The 17440-nt window shown below is 50.5% G+C and overlaps 1 protein-coding gene across 1 annotated transcript; it reads left to right on the top strand.

Moving 5' to 3' along the window:
• Positions 1-7554: 7554 nt before the first annotated feature.
• On the top strand, positions 7555-13540 carry LOC308358401 (sialic acid-binding Ig-like lectin 5; the record flags this gene model as incomplete). The annotated part of the gene is made up of 7 exons (XM_080828585.1): positions 7555-7588; positions 7673-8032; positions 8188-8466; positions 9193-9450; positions 9533-9824; positions 12477-12543; positions 13361-13540. 7 exons carry the CDS (start codon positions 7555-7557, stop codon positions 13538-13540), a joined length of 1470 nt encoding a protein of 489 aa, XP_080684711.1.
• Between the last annotated feature and the right edge of the window lie 3900 nt (positions 13541-17440).

Here is a 17440-nt window from a genome sequence, read left to right as displayed (position 1 = left end):
CAAATAAAGAGATCACAGAATGTAACTTCCAAAGCAGTGATTCCCCAAACAGGGGTGAATATGATGTGGGAAAAAGAGGCAGAAGAAAAATTATTCAGTTTCCTTACCTACTGACAAGCCCTTAAAACAGGCAGAGTGACTCTCTTTAGGGACTCAACTACCCCCACCTTAAGGCTTTGCTAAGGGCAAAGGGCAATCCTAGCCTGACCGACCCCCTAACCCCAACCAGGATCCTGGAAGTCTACTTTAACAATTCCTTTGGAAACTTTATCTCTAAACCTCTAAGATAGTCATTCCCAAGCATATGGCCCACTGATAGACATCTAAAGGGTCTCACGAGAAGGTTTTTATTACTGGTAATGAATAACCTTTTCCCCAGACAATAGCTAGTCCCTCAAGGTCCTAGAAACCTTGCTTTGAAAATTCCTTAGAGACTTATATCATCCCTAATCCCCTCCCCAACTTACAAGTATATAATAGACCACTGCTCACATCCCCGGGAAAGCAGCTCTTCCTGCCCACGGGGCCTGTCCCTGTGCTTTAATAAACCACCATTTTGCACCAAAGATGTCTCAAGAATTCTTTCTTGGTCATCGGCTCCAGACCTCACCCCAACGAACCTCACCTATATTCTAGAACTTCATCAAATAGATCCCTTTTATTTAGAGTTAGGATGAGTATTTTATTTGATTTTATTTTTAAGATTTTATTTGTTTAGGGTGCCTGGGTGGCTCAGTGGGTTAAAGCTTCTGCCTTCGGCTCAGGTCATAGTTTCAGGGTCCTGGGATCCAACCCCGCATCGGGCTCTCTGCTCATCAGGGAGACTGCTTCTCACTCTCTCTCTCTCTCTGCCTGCCTCTCTGCCCACTTGTGATCTCTGTCTGCCAAGTAAATAAATAAAATCTTTTTTAAAAAGATTTTATTTGACAGAGAGAGACACAGCAAGAGAGGGAACACAGGCAGGAGGAGTGGGAGAGGGAGAAGCAGGCCTCCTGCCAAGCAGGGAGCCCGCTGCAGGGCTCAATGCAGGGCTTGATCCCAGGACTCCAACCCAGGACTCTGGGATCATGAGCTGAGCTGAAGGCAGATGTCTAACGACTGAGCCACCCAGGCGCCCCAAGAAGGATTATAGTTAACTAAAAAGAAATAGATGAGGAAAGTTGTTTATAATCACATCAATGGAAAATAAAAAAATATAACACTATTTCTCTAATCTTGAATTAGAAAAGTGAGAAAAGTCAATCATATCAGGCAGTCTTAATGTGTCATCGGGATATTTAAATGAGTAGGGCACTTTTGGAAAATGTCCTGTTGGCTTCAGATGGAATTGGAAGAATCATCTCCACTTCCCACCTAATGTAGCAATGAGAAATGCATTTTGTTCTAAGTTACAAGAAGGCGGACTTTCGGGAACCTTGATAAATGGGGTCTTATTTTGCTAACATAACACTAAGTTTAGAGATGGGCTGCTAGGGGCTTTGATTCAACTGCTTGGCAGAGCCAATTTTAGCCCGCAGGGTAAGGAAGGAGGAGCGGGAAAGGGGTTGGCTCCTCCCCAGTTTTCTCAATCCTAGGGAGGCCCAGTCCTGACTCAGCTGCTTTCCTGGACTGAGACCCTTCTGTACAGCCCAATTATTCCTGAACTCGGTACCTAATCCTGCTTCAGCACCACGGACAGCGGCACCGCCTAATTTCGGGGTCTTGGCTGGATAGAGCGCTCCCTCTGTGGGCCGACTCGATGGGAGAATCAGGAAGTCCCGGGGATAGATACCAACAGGGTAAGTGCCTCCCAGTTTAGCTCTGCCCTTCCCAGACTCCTTGCCACCCCAGGGAGTTAGGGCCTTATGTGTGGGACTCAGTGTGGGACTGCTCATATACACTTGGTTTCTTGCCTCTCAGGGTTGACTCCACCCCCAATCTCTTCAGAGATCCCTCCCTGTCTGGATAAACCTTTACTCTCTCCTCCACTTCTTACAAGCAGGGCCTCTCTATCAAAAAAGCTGATATCAGGGCGCCTGGGTGGCTCAGTGAGGTTAAGCCGCTGCCTTCGGCTCAGGTCATGATCTCAGGGCCCTGGGATCGAGCCCCGCATCGGGCTTTCTGCTCAGCAGGGAGCCTGCTCCCCACTCTCTCTCTCTGCCTGCCTCCCTGCCTGCTTGTGATCTCTGTCTCTCTCTCTGTCAAATAAATAAATAAATTCTTTTTAAAAAATTACATTTAAAAAAAGCTGATATCTTCCTCCCCACTTCCCCTTTCCCTCCTGTTTCCCTCTCCCGTTTCCTCTTCCTCTGTCCCTCTCTCCTCCACCTTCTCTCCCTCTTTCTCTTGCTCAGGCTCTGGCTGATACCCAAATGGAACCTTGGAAGATGGAGAACAAGTCTCATGATCCTTTACTGACTCTAGTTATGTGCCAAATCCTAAAAGATTTTTTAAAAATATACTTCAGTGTCTGTCAGATAAAGAAAGGCCTGGAATATCAGGAGGCTGACTAAGGCATTGTCTTTGGAAGCAAAGGAAGACATTCAAAGTGTTTAGGTGCTGAGGGACCTTCCTAAGATTGGGAAGAGTTCTGTGACCTCAGAGATGGAGCACTATCTGTGGGAGATCTAGAGTCTAAGTGAGGAGAGGGAAATTCGGTCATCATTCCATGGAGGAGAGGAACTGTAGCACCTGGACGACTGTGGAGAAGAAGGGGAGAGATCTTCTGTATGTGCAGGGCTCATAGGAAATGTGAGGCGAGGGAAAGACCTAGTCACGAGTTCCAGCTCACCCAAGCTGCATACCCAAGTGTGGGGCTGGAGTCAGAGCTCCGGGCTCAGTCCCAGCCTTTGTCCTTAGGGTCTTTCCCTGAAGACAAATTCAAGAGTTCACTCAGGGCTTCCTGAGGTCTCTAGGGTAGATCCAACATAGAGAGGATTTGTTCCCAGGAACGTCTTCCATTCCGCCATCCTCATGAGCCTCCAAGAAAGCTCTCTGGGGAAAACAGACCCTCAAACTCCACATCTCTCTTGAGGGAAGTGGATTGGTCTTCAGAAGCTAAGAGGCAGTGTTCCAGGGTGTGGGAGGAAGGAAGGTCCACGCTACCATGGTCCAGGGAGATAAGAGCTAAGCTTTCATTTCCCCTGCAGTGGCCTGAGGGAGAGAGGGGTTTTCCTGTTGAAAGGAGAAGTTAGGGGCAGAAATCATACATTTGATCCAGAAAGCATCCGGAGCTGTCTTACCACCCCTCAGATGCCCCCATCTCCAAGCTGAGAGAGGCTAACCAGACAGTGTTAAGGGAATTGTGTTAAGGGAATCTATTCTCTGCAGCCCAGAGATGCTGCCACTGCTTTGGTGGCTGCAAATGTGAGGCCAACAGAGGTCTGAGGAAGGGGTCTGGGTGGGGCCGTAGTCAGACGTTCTGTTTGTTATCACGGTCCCTGGAGGTTGGTGCAGGTATGTCTGCATCCTACAGTCAGTGTCAGTGAAGGAGGGTCTGTGCATATAATCCCATTCTGAACTATCAACGCCCACTTTTAGATCTTGGAGTTGTCCGAGAGACATCATAATCCTTCTCTGGCCACAGATTCTAACAAAACCAAAGAGAGAGAACCTCCTCTGGGACCCAAGGGTCCCCAGTTGCTCTCTGAGCATCAGATTTACCAAAATTCAGAGAAGTGGAAATACTTTAGGATAGAGAAATATAGGGACACCTGGCTGGCCCAGACGGTGGAGCATGCAGCTCTTGAGCTCAATGTTGTGGGTTCAAGCCCCACAATGGGTGTAGAGATTACTTAAAAATAAAATCTTTTTTTTTTAAAAGGTAGAAAAGTATGGCTTCCAATATATGACACTGTCTCTGAATGTGACAAATAGCCAAGAGTCCCCAGGGAAGGACCCCAGAAATGGGAACACATCTCCTTATCTAGAGGGTTGGGGGAGATGTACAGAGCACTGAGGCTAATAGAAGGAGAGGCCATTGTAGAGGTTGTGCCCCAGATCACACTCTAGGATCTGAGTCTTTTCCTCCGAGGGAAAAGCTGACTTCCCCAGTTTGTACCATATACACCAAATCTATACCCTTATAGCTTGTAGTGCAGAGTCATTTCAGAATCTAAAGAGCACTTTGCCAGGAGCTTGTGTAACATGCTTCTCACCTCCCTGGGCCCCAAGACCCCCCATCTCTTAGTTCTCATGCATATCTTAAGATCTCAAGATCATGACACCAGCACTACATATCAGGTGACCTGCCTAGGAGGTGGTGGTTCTGTGGACAGAACCATCAGAGAAGGCCCTTGGTTAAAACCCGTATGTGATTTTCCAGGCCAGTCGCAGGCACAGACGAAGGCCTTCCTTGGAGGACAGGCCTCAAGGGGCAAAGCTGCCCTCCCTGCTCCAGACTTGCCGCCAGCCAGGGCATCGAAAGGTCTGAAGAGAGTTGCTCCTGTCAAGGACTCAGACCTTTCTGACTGGTCATTGTCCTCACATATTAGCATCTACAGGCCAGGGGTCTTCATTCTGACCCCTCTTTGCCTGAGGCTTCAGGCAGAGGTCTTCCGGCTCCTCCACTGAGGTCTCCTTAGGGGAGAAAGAGGAGAAAAACGTGAAGACACTTTCCCCACCCTGACTCAGAACTCAGTATTTTCCACTCCTACCACCCCATCCCCACCCCTCAAAATGATTTTCCCTCCACTGACCCTCATCCTGCTCCTTGGTTTAAATTCCCACTGTTCTTTATTGTATTCGGAGTTGAGCCCAGTCTCTCTCCTGCTGCCAAACCCCATTGTGGTGGTTTCTGTATCTATTGCAATGACCCTGAATACAGTCTTTACCCTTCCTAAAGGCATGTCATGAATAATTTTTCCCTTGACAGTTAGAATCACAACTTTTTTTTTAAGATTTTATTTATTTATTTATTTGACACACACACACACCCACACACACACCCACACCCACACACAGAGTGGGAGAGCACAAGCAGGTGGAGCGGTAGGCAGAGGGGGAGGGAGAAGCAGGCTCCCTACTGAGCAGGGGGCCTGACACAGGACTTGATCCCAGGATCCTGGGATCATGACCAGAGCCGAAGGCAGATGCTTAACCAACTGAGCCGCCAGGAACCCCTAGAATCATATATATTTTTTCCTTTAGCACCCAATCACCTTTCTGTTGGGGAAAGTGGAACAGGGAGGAGGCGGCTGTTTCTCCCATTTAGACTCGGGTAGAATATACCATAGTATGTGATTAAAGGCTTCGTTGCTACTCTCATTTTGACTCATTGCTGCTTGAGCTGTCTACTTAGACCCCTCGCTCAGCTAAGCTCCTGACACCACCTGGATCAACGTCTCCTACAGTTGTTGGTCAGGACACCTGGGTCCCTGAGGACCTGTGTGACTTGAGGCCTGACTAAAAGCCTGGCATGAGGAAGGAGAAGAAAGCATGACAGTCTCACTTCACCAGCCTTCTGTAGACCCAAGGGGTTAGCCGCCACCTCCAAGTTGAAATAGAAAATATTGTCATTGTCTGGTCCGAATAGTCTAGGAATCTTGGTATTGGGCCCTGTCCAAGGAAATGGCACGAGTAGGAAAAACCCTCTGTTCTGGGGAAGTGATGGACGTGGGGTTTCTCCTGCTCAGGGCAGAAGTCAGATGTCAAACGGGAGAAGGCTGATGAGGTCCTGTTGAATGCCCCCCTTCCTGCTGCCCCCCCCCCCAGCTCCTTCCTGGGAAAGCTCTCACCAGGGTCACCAAAGACCATCTTCTTCTGCTACTTTCCTGGCCAGACCACCTCAGTCCCTCACTCCTATTCCCACAGTTAAGCTTGAGTGTGTGGAGGTGTGTTCCCACAGTTCCGCCCAGGGCCCCCGGCTCCCCCCGCTGAGTATACCTACCCCTGGGGCGGACTCTGCTACCTTTCCCACCCCTTCTTCCCAGCCTAGCCCTGCACATTCACTACTCTTGTCCATGGTACCTCCAGCCCCCATTACTAGAGTCAGGGCTCTGGGAGTCCCTCTAATAGTCCCTCCCCCACCTGCTGCACCTCTCTTACAGTTTCACTTCCTGAAAGTGTCTTAAATCATTCTTTCTTCCATCACCAAGGCTGCTGTCTCCATGTGGGCTTGGTTCTCCCCTTCCTCAAAGTCACAACAGTTTCTTCTCTGGCCTCTTGGCCTCCAGCCTCTCTCTTCCTGTTCTTCCGTACAACTGGCCTTAGAGCGATCATGTTGATAACGATATGACCCTGTCTCTTTCCTGCTCAAGAACCTTCCATGGCTCCCCATTGCCTTCAGATGAAGCCCAAGTTTGTCATCTTCCCCCACTGCTTGAGTTAGTTGAAGGTCAGGACTGATCCAATTCCGTCTTTTTTTTGTTTTAAAGATTTTATTTATTTATTTGATACAGAGAGAGAGAGAGATCACAAGTAGGCAGAGAGGCAGGCAGAGAGAGAGGGGGAAGCAGGCTCCCCACTGAGCAGAGAGCCCGATGTGGGACTTGATCCCAGGACTCTGGGATTATGACCTGAGCTGAAGGCAGAGGCTTAACCCACTGAGCCACCCGGGTGCCCCCTGTCTTTTTTTTTTTTTTTTAATGTTATTTTGTGAATGGATGAATGGATGGATGAAGTGAAGATGTGTGCAGCTTCTCTTGCTTCATCTGGACTCTTTTAAGCCTCTGAAGCTACGTTAGACTATCCTGAGACCCGTCCCCAGCAGGCCACATCCGTGACGGTCCTGAGGCTGCGACTCTCCTCTGGAGGGCTGGCTGGCTGGGACTCTACAGTGTTCCAACAGGTCTGAAGGGTTAATTGGCTTCAAGCTTATGCTCTCCTTGCATGCTGACTTACGTCTCTTGATCTGCAGCAGAACTAACTTTCTTTCTTTGAGACTGGCAGACCACTAGCCTTGAGGAGTGAAGGACCAGACCAGAGAAGGCACGACCACCTGTGAACAGAGCTGCTGAGGGTGTCAGCCAGTCTGTTCAGGGTCACGTCCACACATGACTGACCTGCTTCTCCTGCACGCAGCTCCCTTCCCTTTTCCTATGCCGCCTTTGAGACATCCGTCTGCCATCTTCCCAGGTTCCCAGCTTCCTGAATAAAGCACCATCTCTTGTCTCCCAAGTATTGATTTTTTCCCCTTTCCTTTAATTCTAGTATAGCGAACATCCAGTGTTATATTAGTTCTAGGTGTGCGTGAGTATTATTGTCAAGCAGCCAGCAGCCGCTTGAAGTTCAGAACCCCTTCTCTGTCCAGGAACAGGGGTCCGGTTTGGACAACTAGGCAGGAGCCCAAGAGGCAGGACTTGGAGGCTCTCGTCCCTCCTCGCTGCCTTACTTGAGCAAGACCTTTGCCGCCTCAGAGCCTCAGCACCCACCTGCCACGCACAGAAAGGGAACCAGACTATTTCAAAGGTTAATCACAGTTGACTGTGGGTCTGAAGTTCTCTATTCTAGGTTTGTGACTTTTTGTTTCTACCACAGGCTTCCGGTCGAAGCTTCCTCCGCCCTCCCATATCCTGTGGCTGCTTTTCTCTATCAGAGGAACCGCAGAGGGCAGGCTGTCCCAGGCATCACGGAGAGATGCCACTGTGGCTGCTGCTCATGCTGTCGGGAGGTGAGTGGGCTGAGGGGAGAGGGGGCCCCCCTCGGGGGAGGCATCGGAGCTCTGGGATGAGTTTTTCCCTCTCTCTCTCTCCAGGGTCTGGGGCTCAAGTTCTGAGCTACAAGCTGAAACTCCAGGAGTCCGTGACTGTGCAGGAGGGCCTGTGTGTCCACGTGCAGTGTGAATTTTCCTACCCTTGGCTTCCCTTTATAAGCGCCTACATGTCTTGGTTCCAGAAAGGGGCAGATGTAAACCATGATCCTCCAGTGGCCACCAACAAACCAAACCAGAAGCTGCATGAGAGGACCCAGGGCCGGTTCTTCGTCCGTGGGGACCCCCAGACCAGGAACTGCTCCCTGGACATCACGGAAGTCTGCATGGGGGACAGTGGGACTTACTTCTTTCAATGGAGCACATATTCATATCTAGATACTATGTTTTCTCTGAATGTGACAGGTATGGTAAGGGCCCAGGGAAAGGCCCCAGAGATAGAAAAATGAACATTCTTTTCCTCTTGGGGGACAGTGAGGGGTGGAGACAGCCATGGCCAGGCACTGGGACAGGATAACAAAACAACGAGAGGCTCCTATCTATCCTCTCTGTCCTCACAGCCCTGACCCACACACCTCATATCATCATCCCGGCGACCCTGGAGTCTGGACACCCCAGGAACCTGACCTGCTCTGTGCCCTGGGCCTGTGAGAGGAGCACGCCACCCATCTTCTCCTGGACGTCAGCTGCCCTCACCTCCCTCGGCACCAGAACTCACCTCTCCTCGGTGCTCACCCTCACCCCACGGCCCCAGGACCACGGCACCAACCTCACCTGCCAAGTGTACTTCCCTGTAGCTGGTGTGATGGTGGAAAGTACTGTCCAGCTCAATGTCACCTGTGAGTGGGGGACCAGGATGCCCACGTCCCTGAGATGCAAGACCAGGGCGGAGCTGGGCGAGGGCTTGACAATGGGGTCTTGGTAGCTAAGCAGGAAGAGAACCCCTTTACCTGCTTCTGTGGCTCCTGGGGGGAAGGCCCCGCGCCCACTCCTCTCTTATCGCGAGTGCTGAGGCTGCCTCATCCTTCTGTCCAGATGCTCCACGGAACACAGCCATCAGGATCTCCCAAGGAAGCAGAACGGGTAGGAAAGAATCTCTTTTCTCCAGGGCTGGGGTGGAAACTGGGTCCCTACCAGGACAGTCCTCGTTGGGTCTCAGAGCTCCTGCTGGCCAGGAATTGCATGAGGCATATACAAGAAGCCAGTCATTGAGTTCAGGCATGGGGCGAGTGGTGGGGAGAAGCCCCCCACCAACCTTGACTCCCTGAAGTTAATGTTCGCTCACCCACAACCTTCTTTGGGCAAATCCTCCTCCGGCTTTTGGGCTCCTCTTTGGCCCTTTCCCTGCCTTTGTTCACCATATTCCTGTTCGGAGTCCTCCGATTTCCATCTCCTGGACAGTTGGAGCAGCTCCAGGGAAATCGTCCGAGCCTCCTTTGCAGGCCTTTGGCATGGACTCTGCTAGTTCCCTCCTCAGAGCAAGTGTGGACATTGCAAGAGGAGAGAAACACCAGCTTCACACAACTCAGGTCTCTCTCTCTCTCTCTCTCTCTCTCTCCTCAAAGCCCTGGGGACTCTGCAAAACATGTCATCGGTTCTCATCTTGGAGGGCCAGGCTCTGCGGCTGCTCTGTGTTACGGACAGCAACCCCCCGGCTGAGCTGAGCTGGTTCCGGGGGTCCTCCACTTGGAAAGCCGCCCCAGTCCGCAGGAGTCCGATCCTGGACCTGTCTCAAGTAGGGGCTGTGGAGGGAGGAGACCTCATCTGCCAAGCCCAGAACCCGCTGGGCTCCCAGCACATCTCCCTGCATCTCTCTGTGGTCTGTGAGTGTGGGGACCCCTGGGGGCAGGCTGCCCGGGGCCTGGGGAGCAGCGGTACCCTTGACCCTTCCCCTTCCTCCCGCAGACCCCCCGCAGCTGCTCAGCCCCTCCTGCTCCTGGGAGGGCGAGGGGCTGCGCTGTAGCTGCTCCTCCCGAGCCCAGCCGGCCCCCACCCTGCGCTGGCGGCTGGGGGAGGGGCTGCTGGAGGGGAACCACAGCAACGCCTCCTGGACCGTCACCTCCAGCTCTGCGGGGCCCTGGGCCAACAGCTCCCTGAGCCTCAGTGGGCCGCTGGGCTCCGGCCTCAGACTCAGCTGCGAGGCCCAGAATGCGCAGGGGAAACAGAGCGCTGCTGTCCTGCTGCTCCCAGGTCTGGGGTCTGTTGGGGAGTGATGCCTGGAGGAAGAAGAACTCGGCCCTTGTATTAATTTTCCAGGGATGTTGTCACAAAGTACCTTAAACTGGACAGCTCAAACGATGGACATTTACTGTCTTCCAGTTTTGGAGGCTGGAAGCCTAGGATCAAAGTGTCTGCAGATCAGTTGTATCTGAGGCTGTGAGAACCTGTTCCAGCCTCTCCCCTAGCTTCCGGTGTTTGCTGGCAACCTTTGGTGTTCCTTGGCTTGTGGAAGCATCACCCCAACCTCTACCTCCATGCTTACGTGGCATCCCCCTGTGTGTGCCTGCGCGCGCGCGTATCCAAACAGCCCCATTTCATGAGGACACCAGCTATATTGGGTTATGGCCCACCCTAGCGGTCCCACTTTAATACTGTTACTTTGTAAAGACACTGTTTCCAAATAAGGTCCCATGCTGAGATGCTGGGTGGAAGGGTGTCCCAGAAGGCTAGGACTTCAGCATATGACTTTGGTGGGGGGACACAATTCAACCCATAACAGCCCTGGAGAGATGGGGCTGGTGGGGGAAAGCTACCAAGGCCCCAAATGGAGCAGCTGGAGGTTTAAGATCCTCAGTCCTGAGGCATGGGGAAGGGGCTGCTTCAGGGTCCCCGTGGAATGTCACATGACTGAGTCCTAGATGGGGAGTGGGTATACTAACGGGGGCGGGGGGCGGAGAGAGAGAAGGAAGTGGTCATTTGGAACGTGCCATGTATTGGAGCTGGAGCTTACACACAACTCAAATTTTCAGCAGATAAACCGGAACCCAGGACCAGTGGGGTCGCAGGAGCAGTTGCGGGAGCTGGAACCATGGCCCTGCTTTCCCTCTGCCTTTGCCTCATCTTCAGGTGAGAGTGGATCCAGGGATGGAGGGAGAAGCCCGGAGTGGGAAGGGGATAAGGTCGTGGAATCTCGGAGAGCCTGAGCCAGAGGGACCCGGGCTGGTTGGAAATCCAGCAGTCAGGGAAGGAGGCTGAGGGGTGCTGTGAATCAACCCATACCCAACTTGGCCAAGCCCGGGGTCTCTTCCAGCCCCTGGTCCAGCTCTTGGATGAGGGCGAGCACCTGGGGACTGGCCCCACCTCCACCTCCCTCATTCTCTGCTCTTCATGGGGTGCAGGGGATGGTCTGCCTACCACATGCCCCCAAATAACCAAGCTGAAAGACCCAGGGCTGTTCCCTTAGAGTGAAGACCTGCAGGAAGAAAACAGTCCAGCCGGTGCAAAGCACGGACATGAGCCCAGCTGACAGCTCCGGCTCTGGGGTGAGTGACAGGCTGTGAGCTCCTATCCGGCAAATGGCTTTTGGAAGGAGCCCTCAGTAAGGGTGCCTGAGCATTTCCCGATTTATATCTAATACTCCCTGGAGTTCCACATGTGGTTATTTTAAATTCCTGATTCAACTGCTCTAATACTGCTTCTGATGGACTAAGTATATAGCCCAGTTGCTTGTAGGGATATTTATGGCTCCTGTGTCAGAGTATCACATTCCCCTGGAATATTAGCTTTTTCTTGTGGGGTTGATGACCCAGAAGTACATTGACCCAAACTTAGTCTGTGCCAGACCCACTGGGTGCTAGAGAAGCGGTGACCTTGCCCTAGGGTAGAGAGAGTGGGGGACCCCAAACTCACAACTCATCACTCCCACTTTTCATTTTTCAAATCTACCCCCCGTGTATGTATTTGATATCAACTTCACTGAGGTATACTTTACACATAACAGTGCACCTATCTTAAGCGTGCACTGAAATGAATTTTAACAAAGGTGTTCACCCTGTGCCCACGTCCCCAGTCAAGATGTGGAACATTTTCATCAGGTCCCCAAATACCTTTGTTCCCTTGCCCAGTCAGCTTGACCTTTCTGGCAATCACCGATTTCTACCACTATGTATTAGTTTTGTCCCGTCTGGAACTTCATATAAATGAAATCATGGAATATTTACTCCCTTTATCTGGATGTAAAAATCCTAAACATGTATGCCTCCAATATTATTATTATTATTATTATTATTATTATTATAGTCATCAAAATGAACATATGAAAACTTACAGAACAGCAAGGAGAACAGATTGGCAATTATAGCTGATGATTTCAAAACTCTTCTCTCAGTAACTGGCAGACCAAGTACACACAAAATCATTTTCAAAGTTTAATTATCATAATTCCCTGTCTTGTTTCTCCTTGGTTGACCTGAATGGGACCCTTAGCGTGTGCTAAATCCCCATCTTGTCAGGAATCAGGAGATCCATCTTCCATTTCTTTACTTTCAAATTCTCAGTATTTTTTTCTTTTAAGGGAATGTCTTTTGCAGTCGCCACAGTATAGTGGCCGCAGGCGTGTACTCTAGAGCTAGACTCCTGTATCCAGATCCTATCTTTCCCCACAGACAAGCTGGGTGACCTGGGGCAAGTGACGCACCCTCTCTGACCGCTCTTTATGTTGGTGACATGGGAACATTACGAGTACATAGAGTATAGTAGAGTAGTGACGAGAAGTGTCTAACACAGTGCCTGGCGTGGACTAAGCCCAGTACTCATGACCACAATCAGAATCATTCCCTCCCCTAAGCAGGGGAGTCCCAAGGGCGGTTTGTGGCTGTTGCTGTTGTTTTACCCCCTGTTGTATCCCCAGAGCCCCGAGAAACACCTGCTTCCTCTTCATCGGAGAACTCCTCCTCTTTGCCTCGCCGAGCCACTGTGTGAGGGCCTCTGTTTCATGCTGCCACAGCCCGAGGGTGCTGTGGGTCCTGAGCGGAGGCGGGCTGCCACCTTGACGGCCAGATCTGACCTCTGCCGGGTCTTCTTGCCCCTGCCTGGGATACTGCATACGCCACCCCTGCCTGCTTTAGATTTCAAAATATCTCCTATCACAGATGTAGAACTTTGAATGTATTTGTTTTCCATTTGTTTAGTAACGACTTTTCCCAGAAAACCATAAGCCGTCTGATCTCAGGAACTGTACTTGTGTTGTTGTGTTGTTCGTCACTCCACACAACAGCGCGTACACTGTCCAGACAAAGGATGGTACTATAGTTAGGACTGATTTTGAGTTGGCTCAATGGTGCATTTACACAGACGTGTGTCTTTTTTTTTTTTTTTAAAGTAGGTTCCACACCCAGCATGGAGCCCAACCTGGGGCTTGAACTCACTGCCCTGAGATCAAGACTTGAGCTGATGTCAACAGTCAGAGGCTTAACTGACTGAGCCATCCAAGCACCCCTATATAGATGTGTGTCCTTAGGGCAATGTGTATCATCTCTCTTAGCCTTAGTTTTATTATTTGTGTGATGAATACATAGATAATACCCTCTCTCAGACTTTTTTTTTTTTTAAAAGAATGTAACATAATTGATATCAACACTAATTAAGGGCTGGCCAATCTTCATTATTAAACATTTAAAAATAAATGAATGGGTAAGTGGTAAAAGTCCCATCAGGGCCAATTCCCTTCTGGTCCTTGGCTGCTTTCCCTCAGACCCTACTGACCAGCTCTGAGTATCTCTTCCTTCCACTCAGGCATATCAGCACCCGTCCTGGATGGACATCCCTGCAGCCCGCCCAGCTCCTGCTGAGGCCGCCCCCATTTCCGGAGAGGAACAGGAGCTCCACTATGCTCTCCTCAGATTTCCCAAGCCGAAGTGTCAGGAGCAGGAAGACATCCACACCGAGTACTCAGAGATCAAGACACACAAGTGAGGAACTGTTTTTCTCATAGTTCTGGAGGCCGGAAGCTGAGATCGACGTGTCAGCAGAGGCCTCTCTCCTTGGCTTGTAGTTGGCCGTCTTCTCCCTCCGTCCTCACCTGGTCTTCCCTCTGTGTGAGTCTGTGTCCTAAGTTTCTTCTCTTATAAGGACACCAGATGTACTGGATGAAGGCCCCCCTTAGTGACCTCATTTTAACTGAAATTTCCTCTTTCAAGACCCCCTCTCCTACAGTCTCAGTACTACAGCACTGGGGTTTAGGACTTCAACGTTTTAATCCTATGCTTTTTCAGCCCGTCACACTCAGCCTTGACTATTTAAAAATGAATGGGCTTCTTGGCAATGGTTTGAATCTCCTGGGAAGACCCCAGGACTTGTGTCCAAAAGACTGGGTTCCAATCCGTCTATGCCACGGACACACTTTATGACTCACTTTACTGTTCTACGAAGCAGGGAAGTCATCCTCATCTAGCGAGATGATCACAAAAGATCAATGAGTCAGTAAGTCCTGACACAAAGCTTTTTGTGAACTCTGAACACATGTGTGTGTCAGGACTTCTCTTAGATGCTTTAACATAAAGTTTCTGCTAATGATTTCTCTGAAGGCCTGGAGGGGCCAGTCCCAGCGGTCACAGAACTTTCCCACCAGGATCAAACACAAGGAAGGATGGCTGCCCTTACCACTTCTATTAAACAGTGTTTTGTAGATCCTTTCCATTGCAATAAATGCAAGAAGTAGAAATAAGAGTTACCCAGATCAGGGGGTGCCTGGGTGGCTCAGTGTGTTGGGCCTCTGCCTTTGGCTTGGGTCATGATCTCAGGATCCTGGGATCGAGCCCCAGATCGGGCTCTCTGCTCAGCGGGGAGCCTGTTTCCCCTCTCTCTCTGCCTGCCTTTCTGCCTACTTGTGATCTCTCTCTCTGTCAAATAAATAAATTAAAAAAAAAAAAGAATTATCCAGATCATAAAGCAAGAAGCAAAACAGTTTTGGGACACCTCTGTGACTCCATCGGTTAAGCCTCTGCCTTTGGCTCAGGTCATGATCTCAGGGTCCTGGGATTGAGCCCCAAGTCAGGCTCCACCCTCAGCGGGATGTCTGCTTCTCCCTCTGCCTGCCTCTACCCCTGCTTGTGCTCTCTCTCTAGCTCTCTCTCTCTCTCAAATGAATACAAAATCAAAATATAATAAAAAAAAAGATCATTTAAAAACAAAAGAACGGATGAGTCAATGTGGTGTAGACACACAATGGAATGTCGTGCAGCCACAACAGGGATGACCCTTGAAAACAATATGCTAAAGGAAAAAGCCAGACACTAAAGGACAAATGTTATTTGATTCTGCTTCTCTGAGCTACTCAGCATAGGCAAACCCATGGAAACAGAAAGTAGAATGGGGGTTGCAAGGAGCTCAGGGATGGAGGTGGGGAGGGGTTGTTGGGTAACTGTGTGGACTTTCTGTTGGGGATGATGAAAAAGTTTTGGAAAGAGGCAGCGGTGATCGTTACACCACACCGTGAGTGTACTCAGTGTCCCCGAATTGCACCCTCTACAGTATTAGAAATTTGCAAGTTTTATTTTTACGAATATTTTATCACAAGAAACTCAAGGGGACAGGAAGCACTTCTGTGGTCAAAGTGCTGTCGTTATGGGGACAAGAATAGAAAAAAGTAAAAAATAAGATGAGAGCATGTCACTGATTGATACAGACCTGGAGGAAAAGCTCTCCCGCGCCTTGGGCTGGGTTTCCGGGAGCTGAGAGGCTGGGGAGGTGGGAGTGGAGCAAAGGCTCCAAGGGAGGGAAGAAGCAGACTCTTTGCTTGCCTAAGAGGAAGGTATTCCAGGAAGATGGAAAGAGGGGAACTGCGAGTATGGTGGCTCTGAGGCCGAAAGCACAGGAGTGCAAAGGTCGGGGAGCCCGGAAGATGGCACAGACCCCCAAGGAAGGCCCCTGCAGCCCACCGCAAGATTCCGGGAGCCTTTGCAGAGAGCAGATGCGTGCTGAGACCGTCGTTTTAGCAGGATCCCCATGACTACTCTGTTCAGAATCAGCGAGACCGGGGCCAGGGCAACAAAAAAGAGAGGCACAGCACTGGGGGCAGGGGGTGGAGGGGTCCCAGCGGTGGTCCAGGGGGGTCCAGGAGGTGGTGATGTGCTGGTGATGCGCTGTAGGTGGGGAGGGTATATTGTGGATATATTCCAAAGGTCAGGCCAACAGCATGTTCTAATGGACGTGGGGGATGGGGAGAAGAGAGGAGCAAGGACGATGCCCAGGGTCTCCCCTGAGCGGCTGGAAGGACAGAGTCCCGTTCCAGGCAGGACTCCAGAGAGCCGGGTTTTGAAAGGTTCATTTGGAGAAGCCCCTTGACCTCCAACGGGATGTCCGTGAGAGAGCAGGAGTACAAATGTCCAGAATCAGAAGAGGGGTCCGGAGTGGAGACGTGAAAATGCATAGTTAATGTGACGTGATAGTAGATAAAAGTTATAAAGGAGCATGACCTTTCCTCAAGAAATGAGTAATAGAATCACCGTATGACCCAGCAATGCCACGTCCAGGTGCACATCCAAAAGGACTGAGAGCAGGGGCCCGAGAGATATTTGCACACCCGTGTTCGTGGCAGTGTTAGGCACCAGAGCCAAAAGGTAAAAGCAACCCAAGGATCCCTCAACAGCTGAACAGATAAAAAACGTGGCCTAACCTACTGTGGAATTTATTTTTTAAAGATTTTATTTATTTATTTATCAGAGAGAGAGACAGTGCACAGACAGACCGAAGTAGAGGCAGAGGGTGAAGCAGGCTCCCTGCCGAGAAAGGAGCCCGATGCGGGACTCGATCCCAGGACACCGGGATCATGACCCGAACTGAAGGCAGCCGCTTAACTGACTGAGCCACCCAGGTGTCCCTACCGTGGAATATTTTTTTTTGAAAGATTTTTAAAAATGTCACTATTTGGCAGAGAGAGAAAGAGCACAAGCAGGGGGAGGAGCAGAGGGAGACAGAGAAGCAGATGCCCCGCTGAGCAGGGAGCCCGATGCGGGGCTCGATCCCAGGACCCTGGGCTCATGACCTGAGCTGAAGGCAGGGGCTTAACCGACTGAGCCACCCAGGTGCCCCATCATGGAAAATTATTCAGTCTTTAAAAGGACAGAAATTCTGACATATGCTGCCGCATGGATGAACCTTGAGGATGTTACGGTAAGTTAAATAAATGGGTCACAAAGAAGATGGGTGCTGGATAACTCCTCCTATGTGAGTTCTCAAAAGGAGTCAAATTCCTGGAGACAGAAAGTGCAATGGTGGTTTCAGGGGCCAGGAGGAGGGGAAATGGGGAGTTGTTCTTTAATGGGTAGAGTTTGGGGTGCCTGGGTGGCTCAGTGGGCTAAAGCCTCTGCCTTCAGCTCAGGTCATGATCCCAGGGTCCTGGGATGGAGCCCCGCATCGGGCTCCCTGCTCAGCGGGGACCCTGCTTCCTCTTCTCTCTCTCTGCCTGCCTCTCTGCCTACTTGTGATATTTGTCTGTCAAATAAAAAAAAAAAAAGTAATGGGTAGAGTTCAAGTTTTGTAGCTTAAAAAGAGTTGTTCTTGTTTACTACTTATTTTACTCATGTCAAAAATAATCTCATACTCATATTTTTAGAAAATATCCAGGACATGTGACAGTCACAGGTGCCTGCAGCTCTGAGCCCCGTGGGGACAGCACTGTGTGTCTGGGGAGGAAGCGGCGCCCTGGGTGGGGACCGCGTCATGGGATGCAACAGGCCGGGTCCAGCTATCTCGTCTCCAGTTCCCCCAACACAGATGTTCACTAAGCTCCTGGAGAATGAATGAATGAATGAATGAATGAATGTATGAATGGCTGCTGCCTTCTCTTCACCCAGGATCCCTTCTCTTCTGCCC

This window comes from Martes martes (assembly GCF_963455335.1).
Source record: "Martes martes genome assembly, chromosome: 17".
Taxonomy (NCBI): domain Eukaryota; kingdom Metazoa; phylum Chordata; class Mammalia; order Carnivora; family Mustelidae; genus Martes; species Martes martes.
This window is presented reverse-complemented; position numbering and strand designations above follow the sequence as displayed.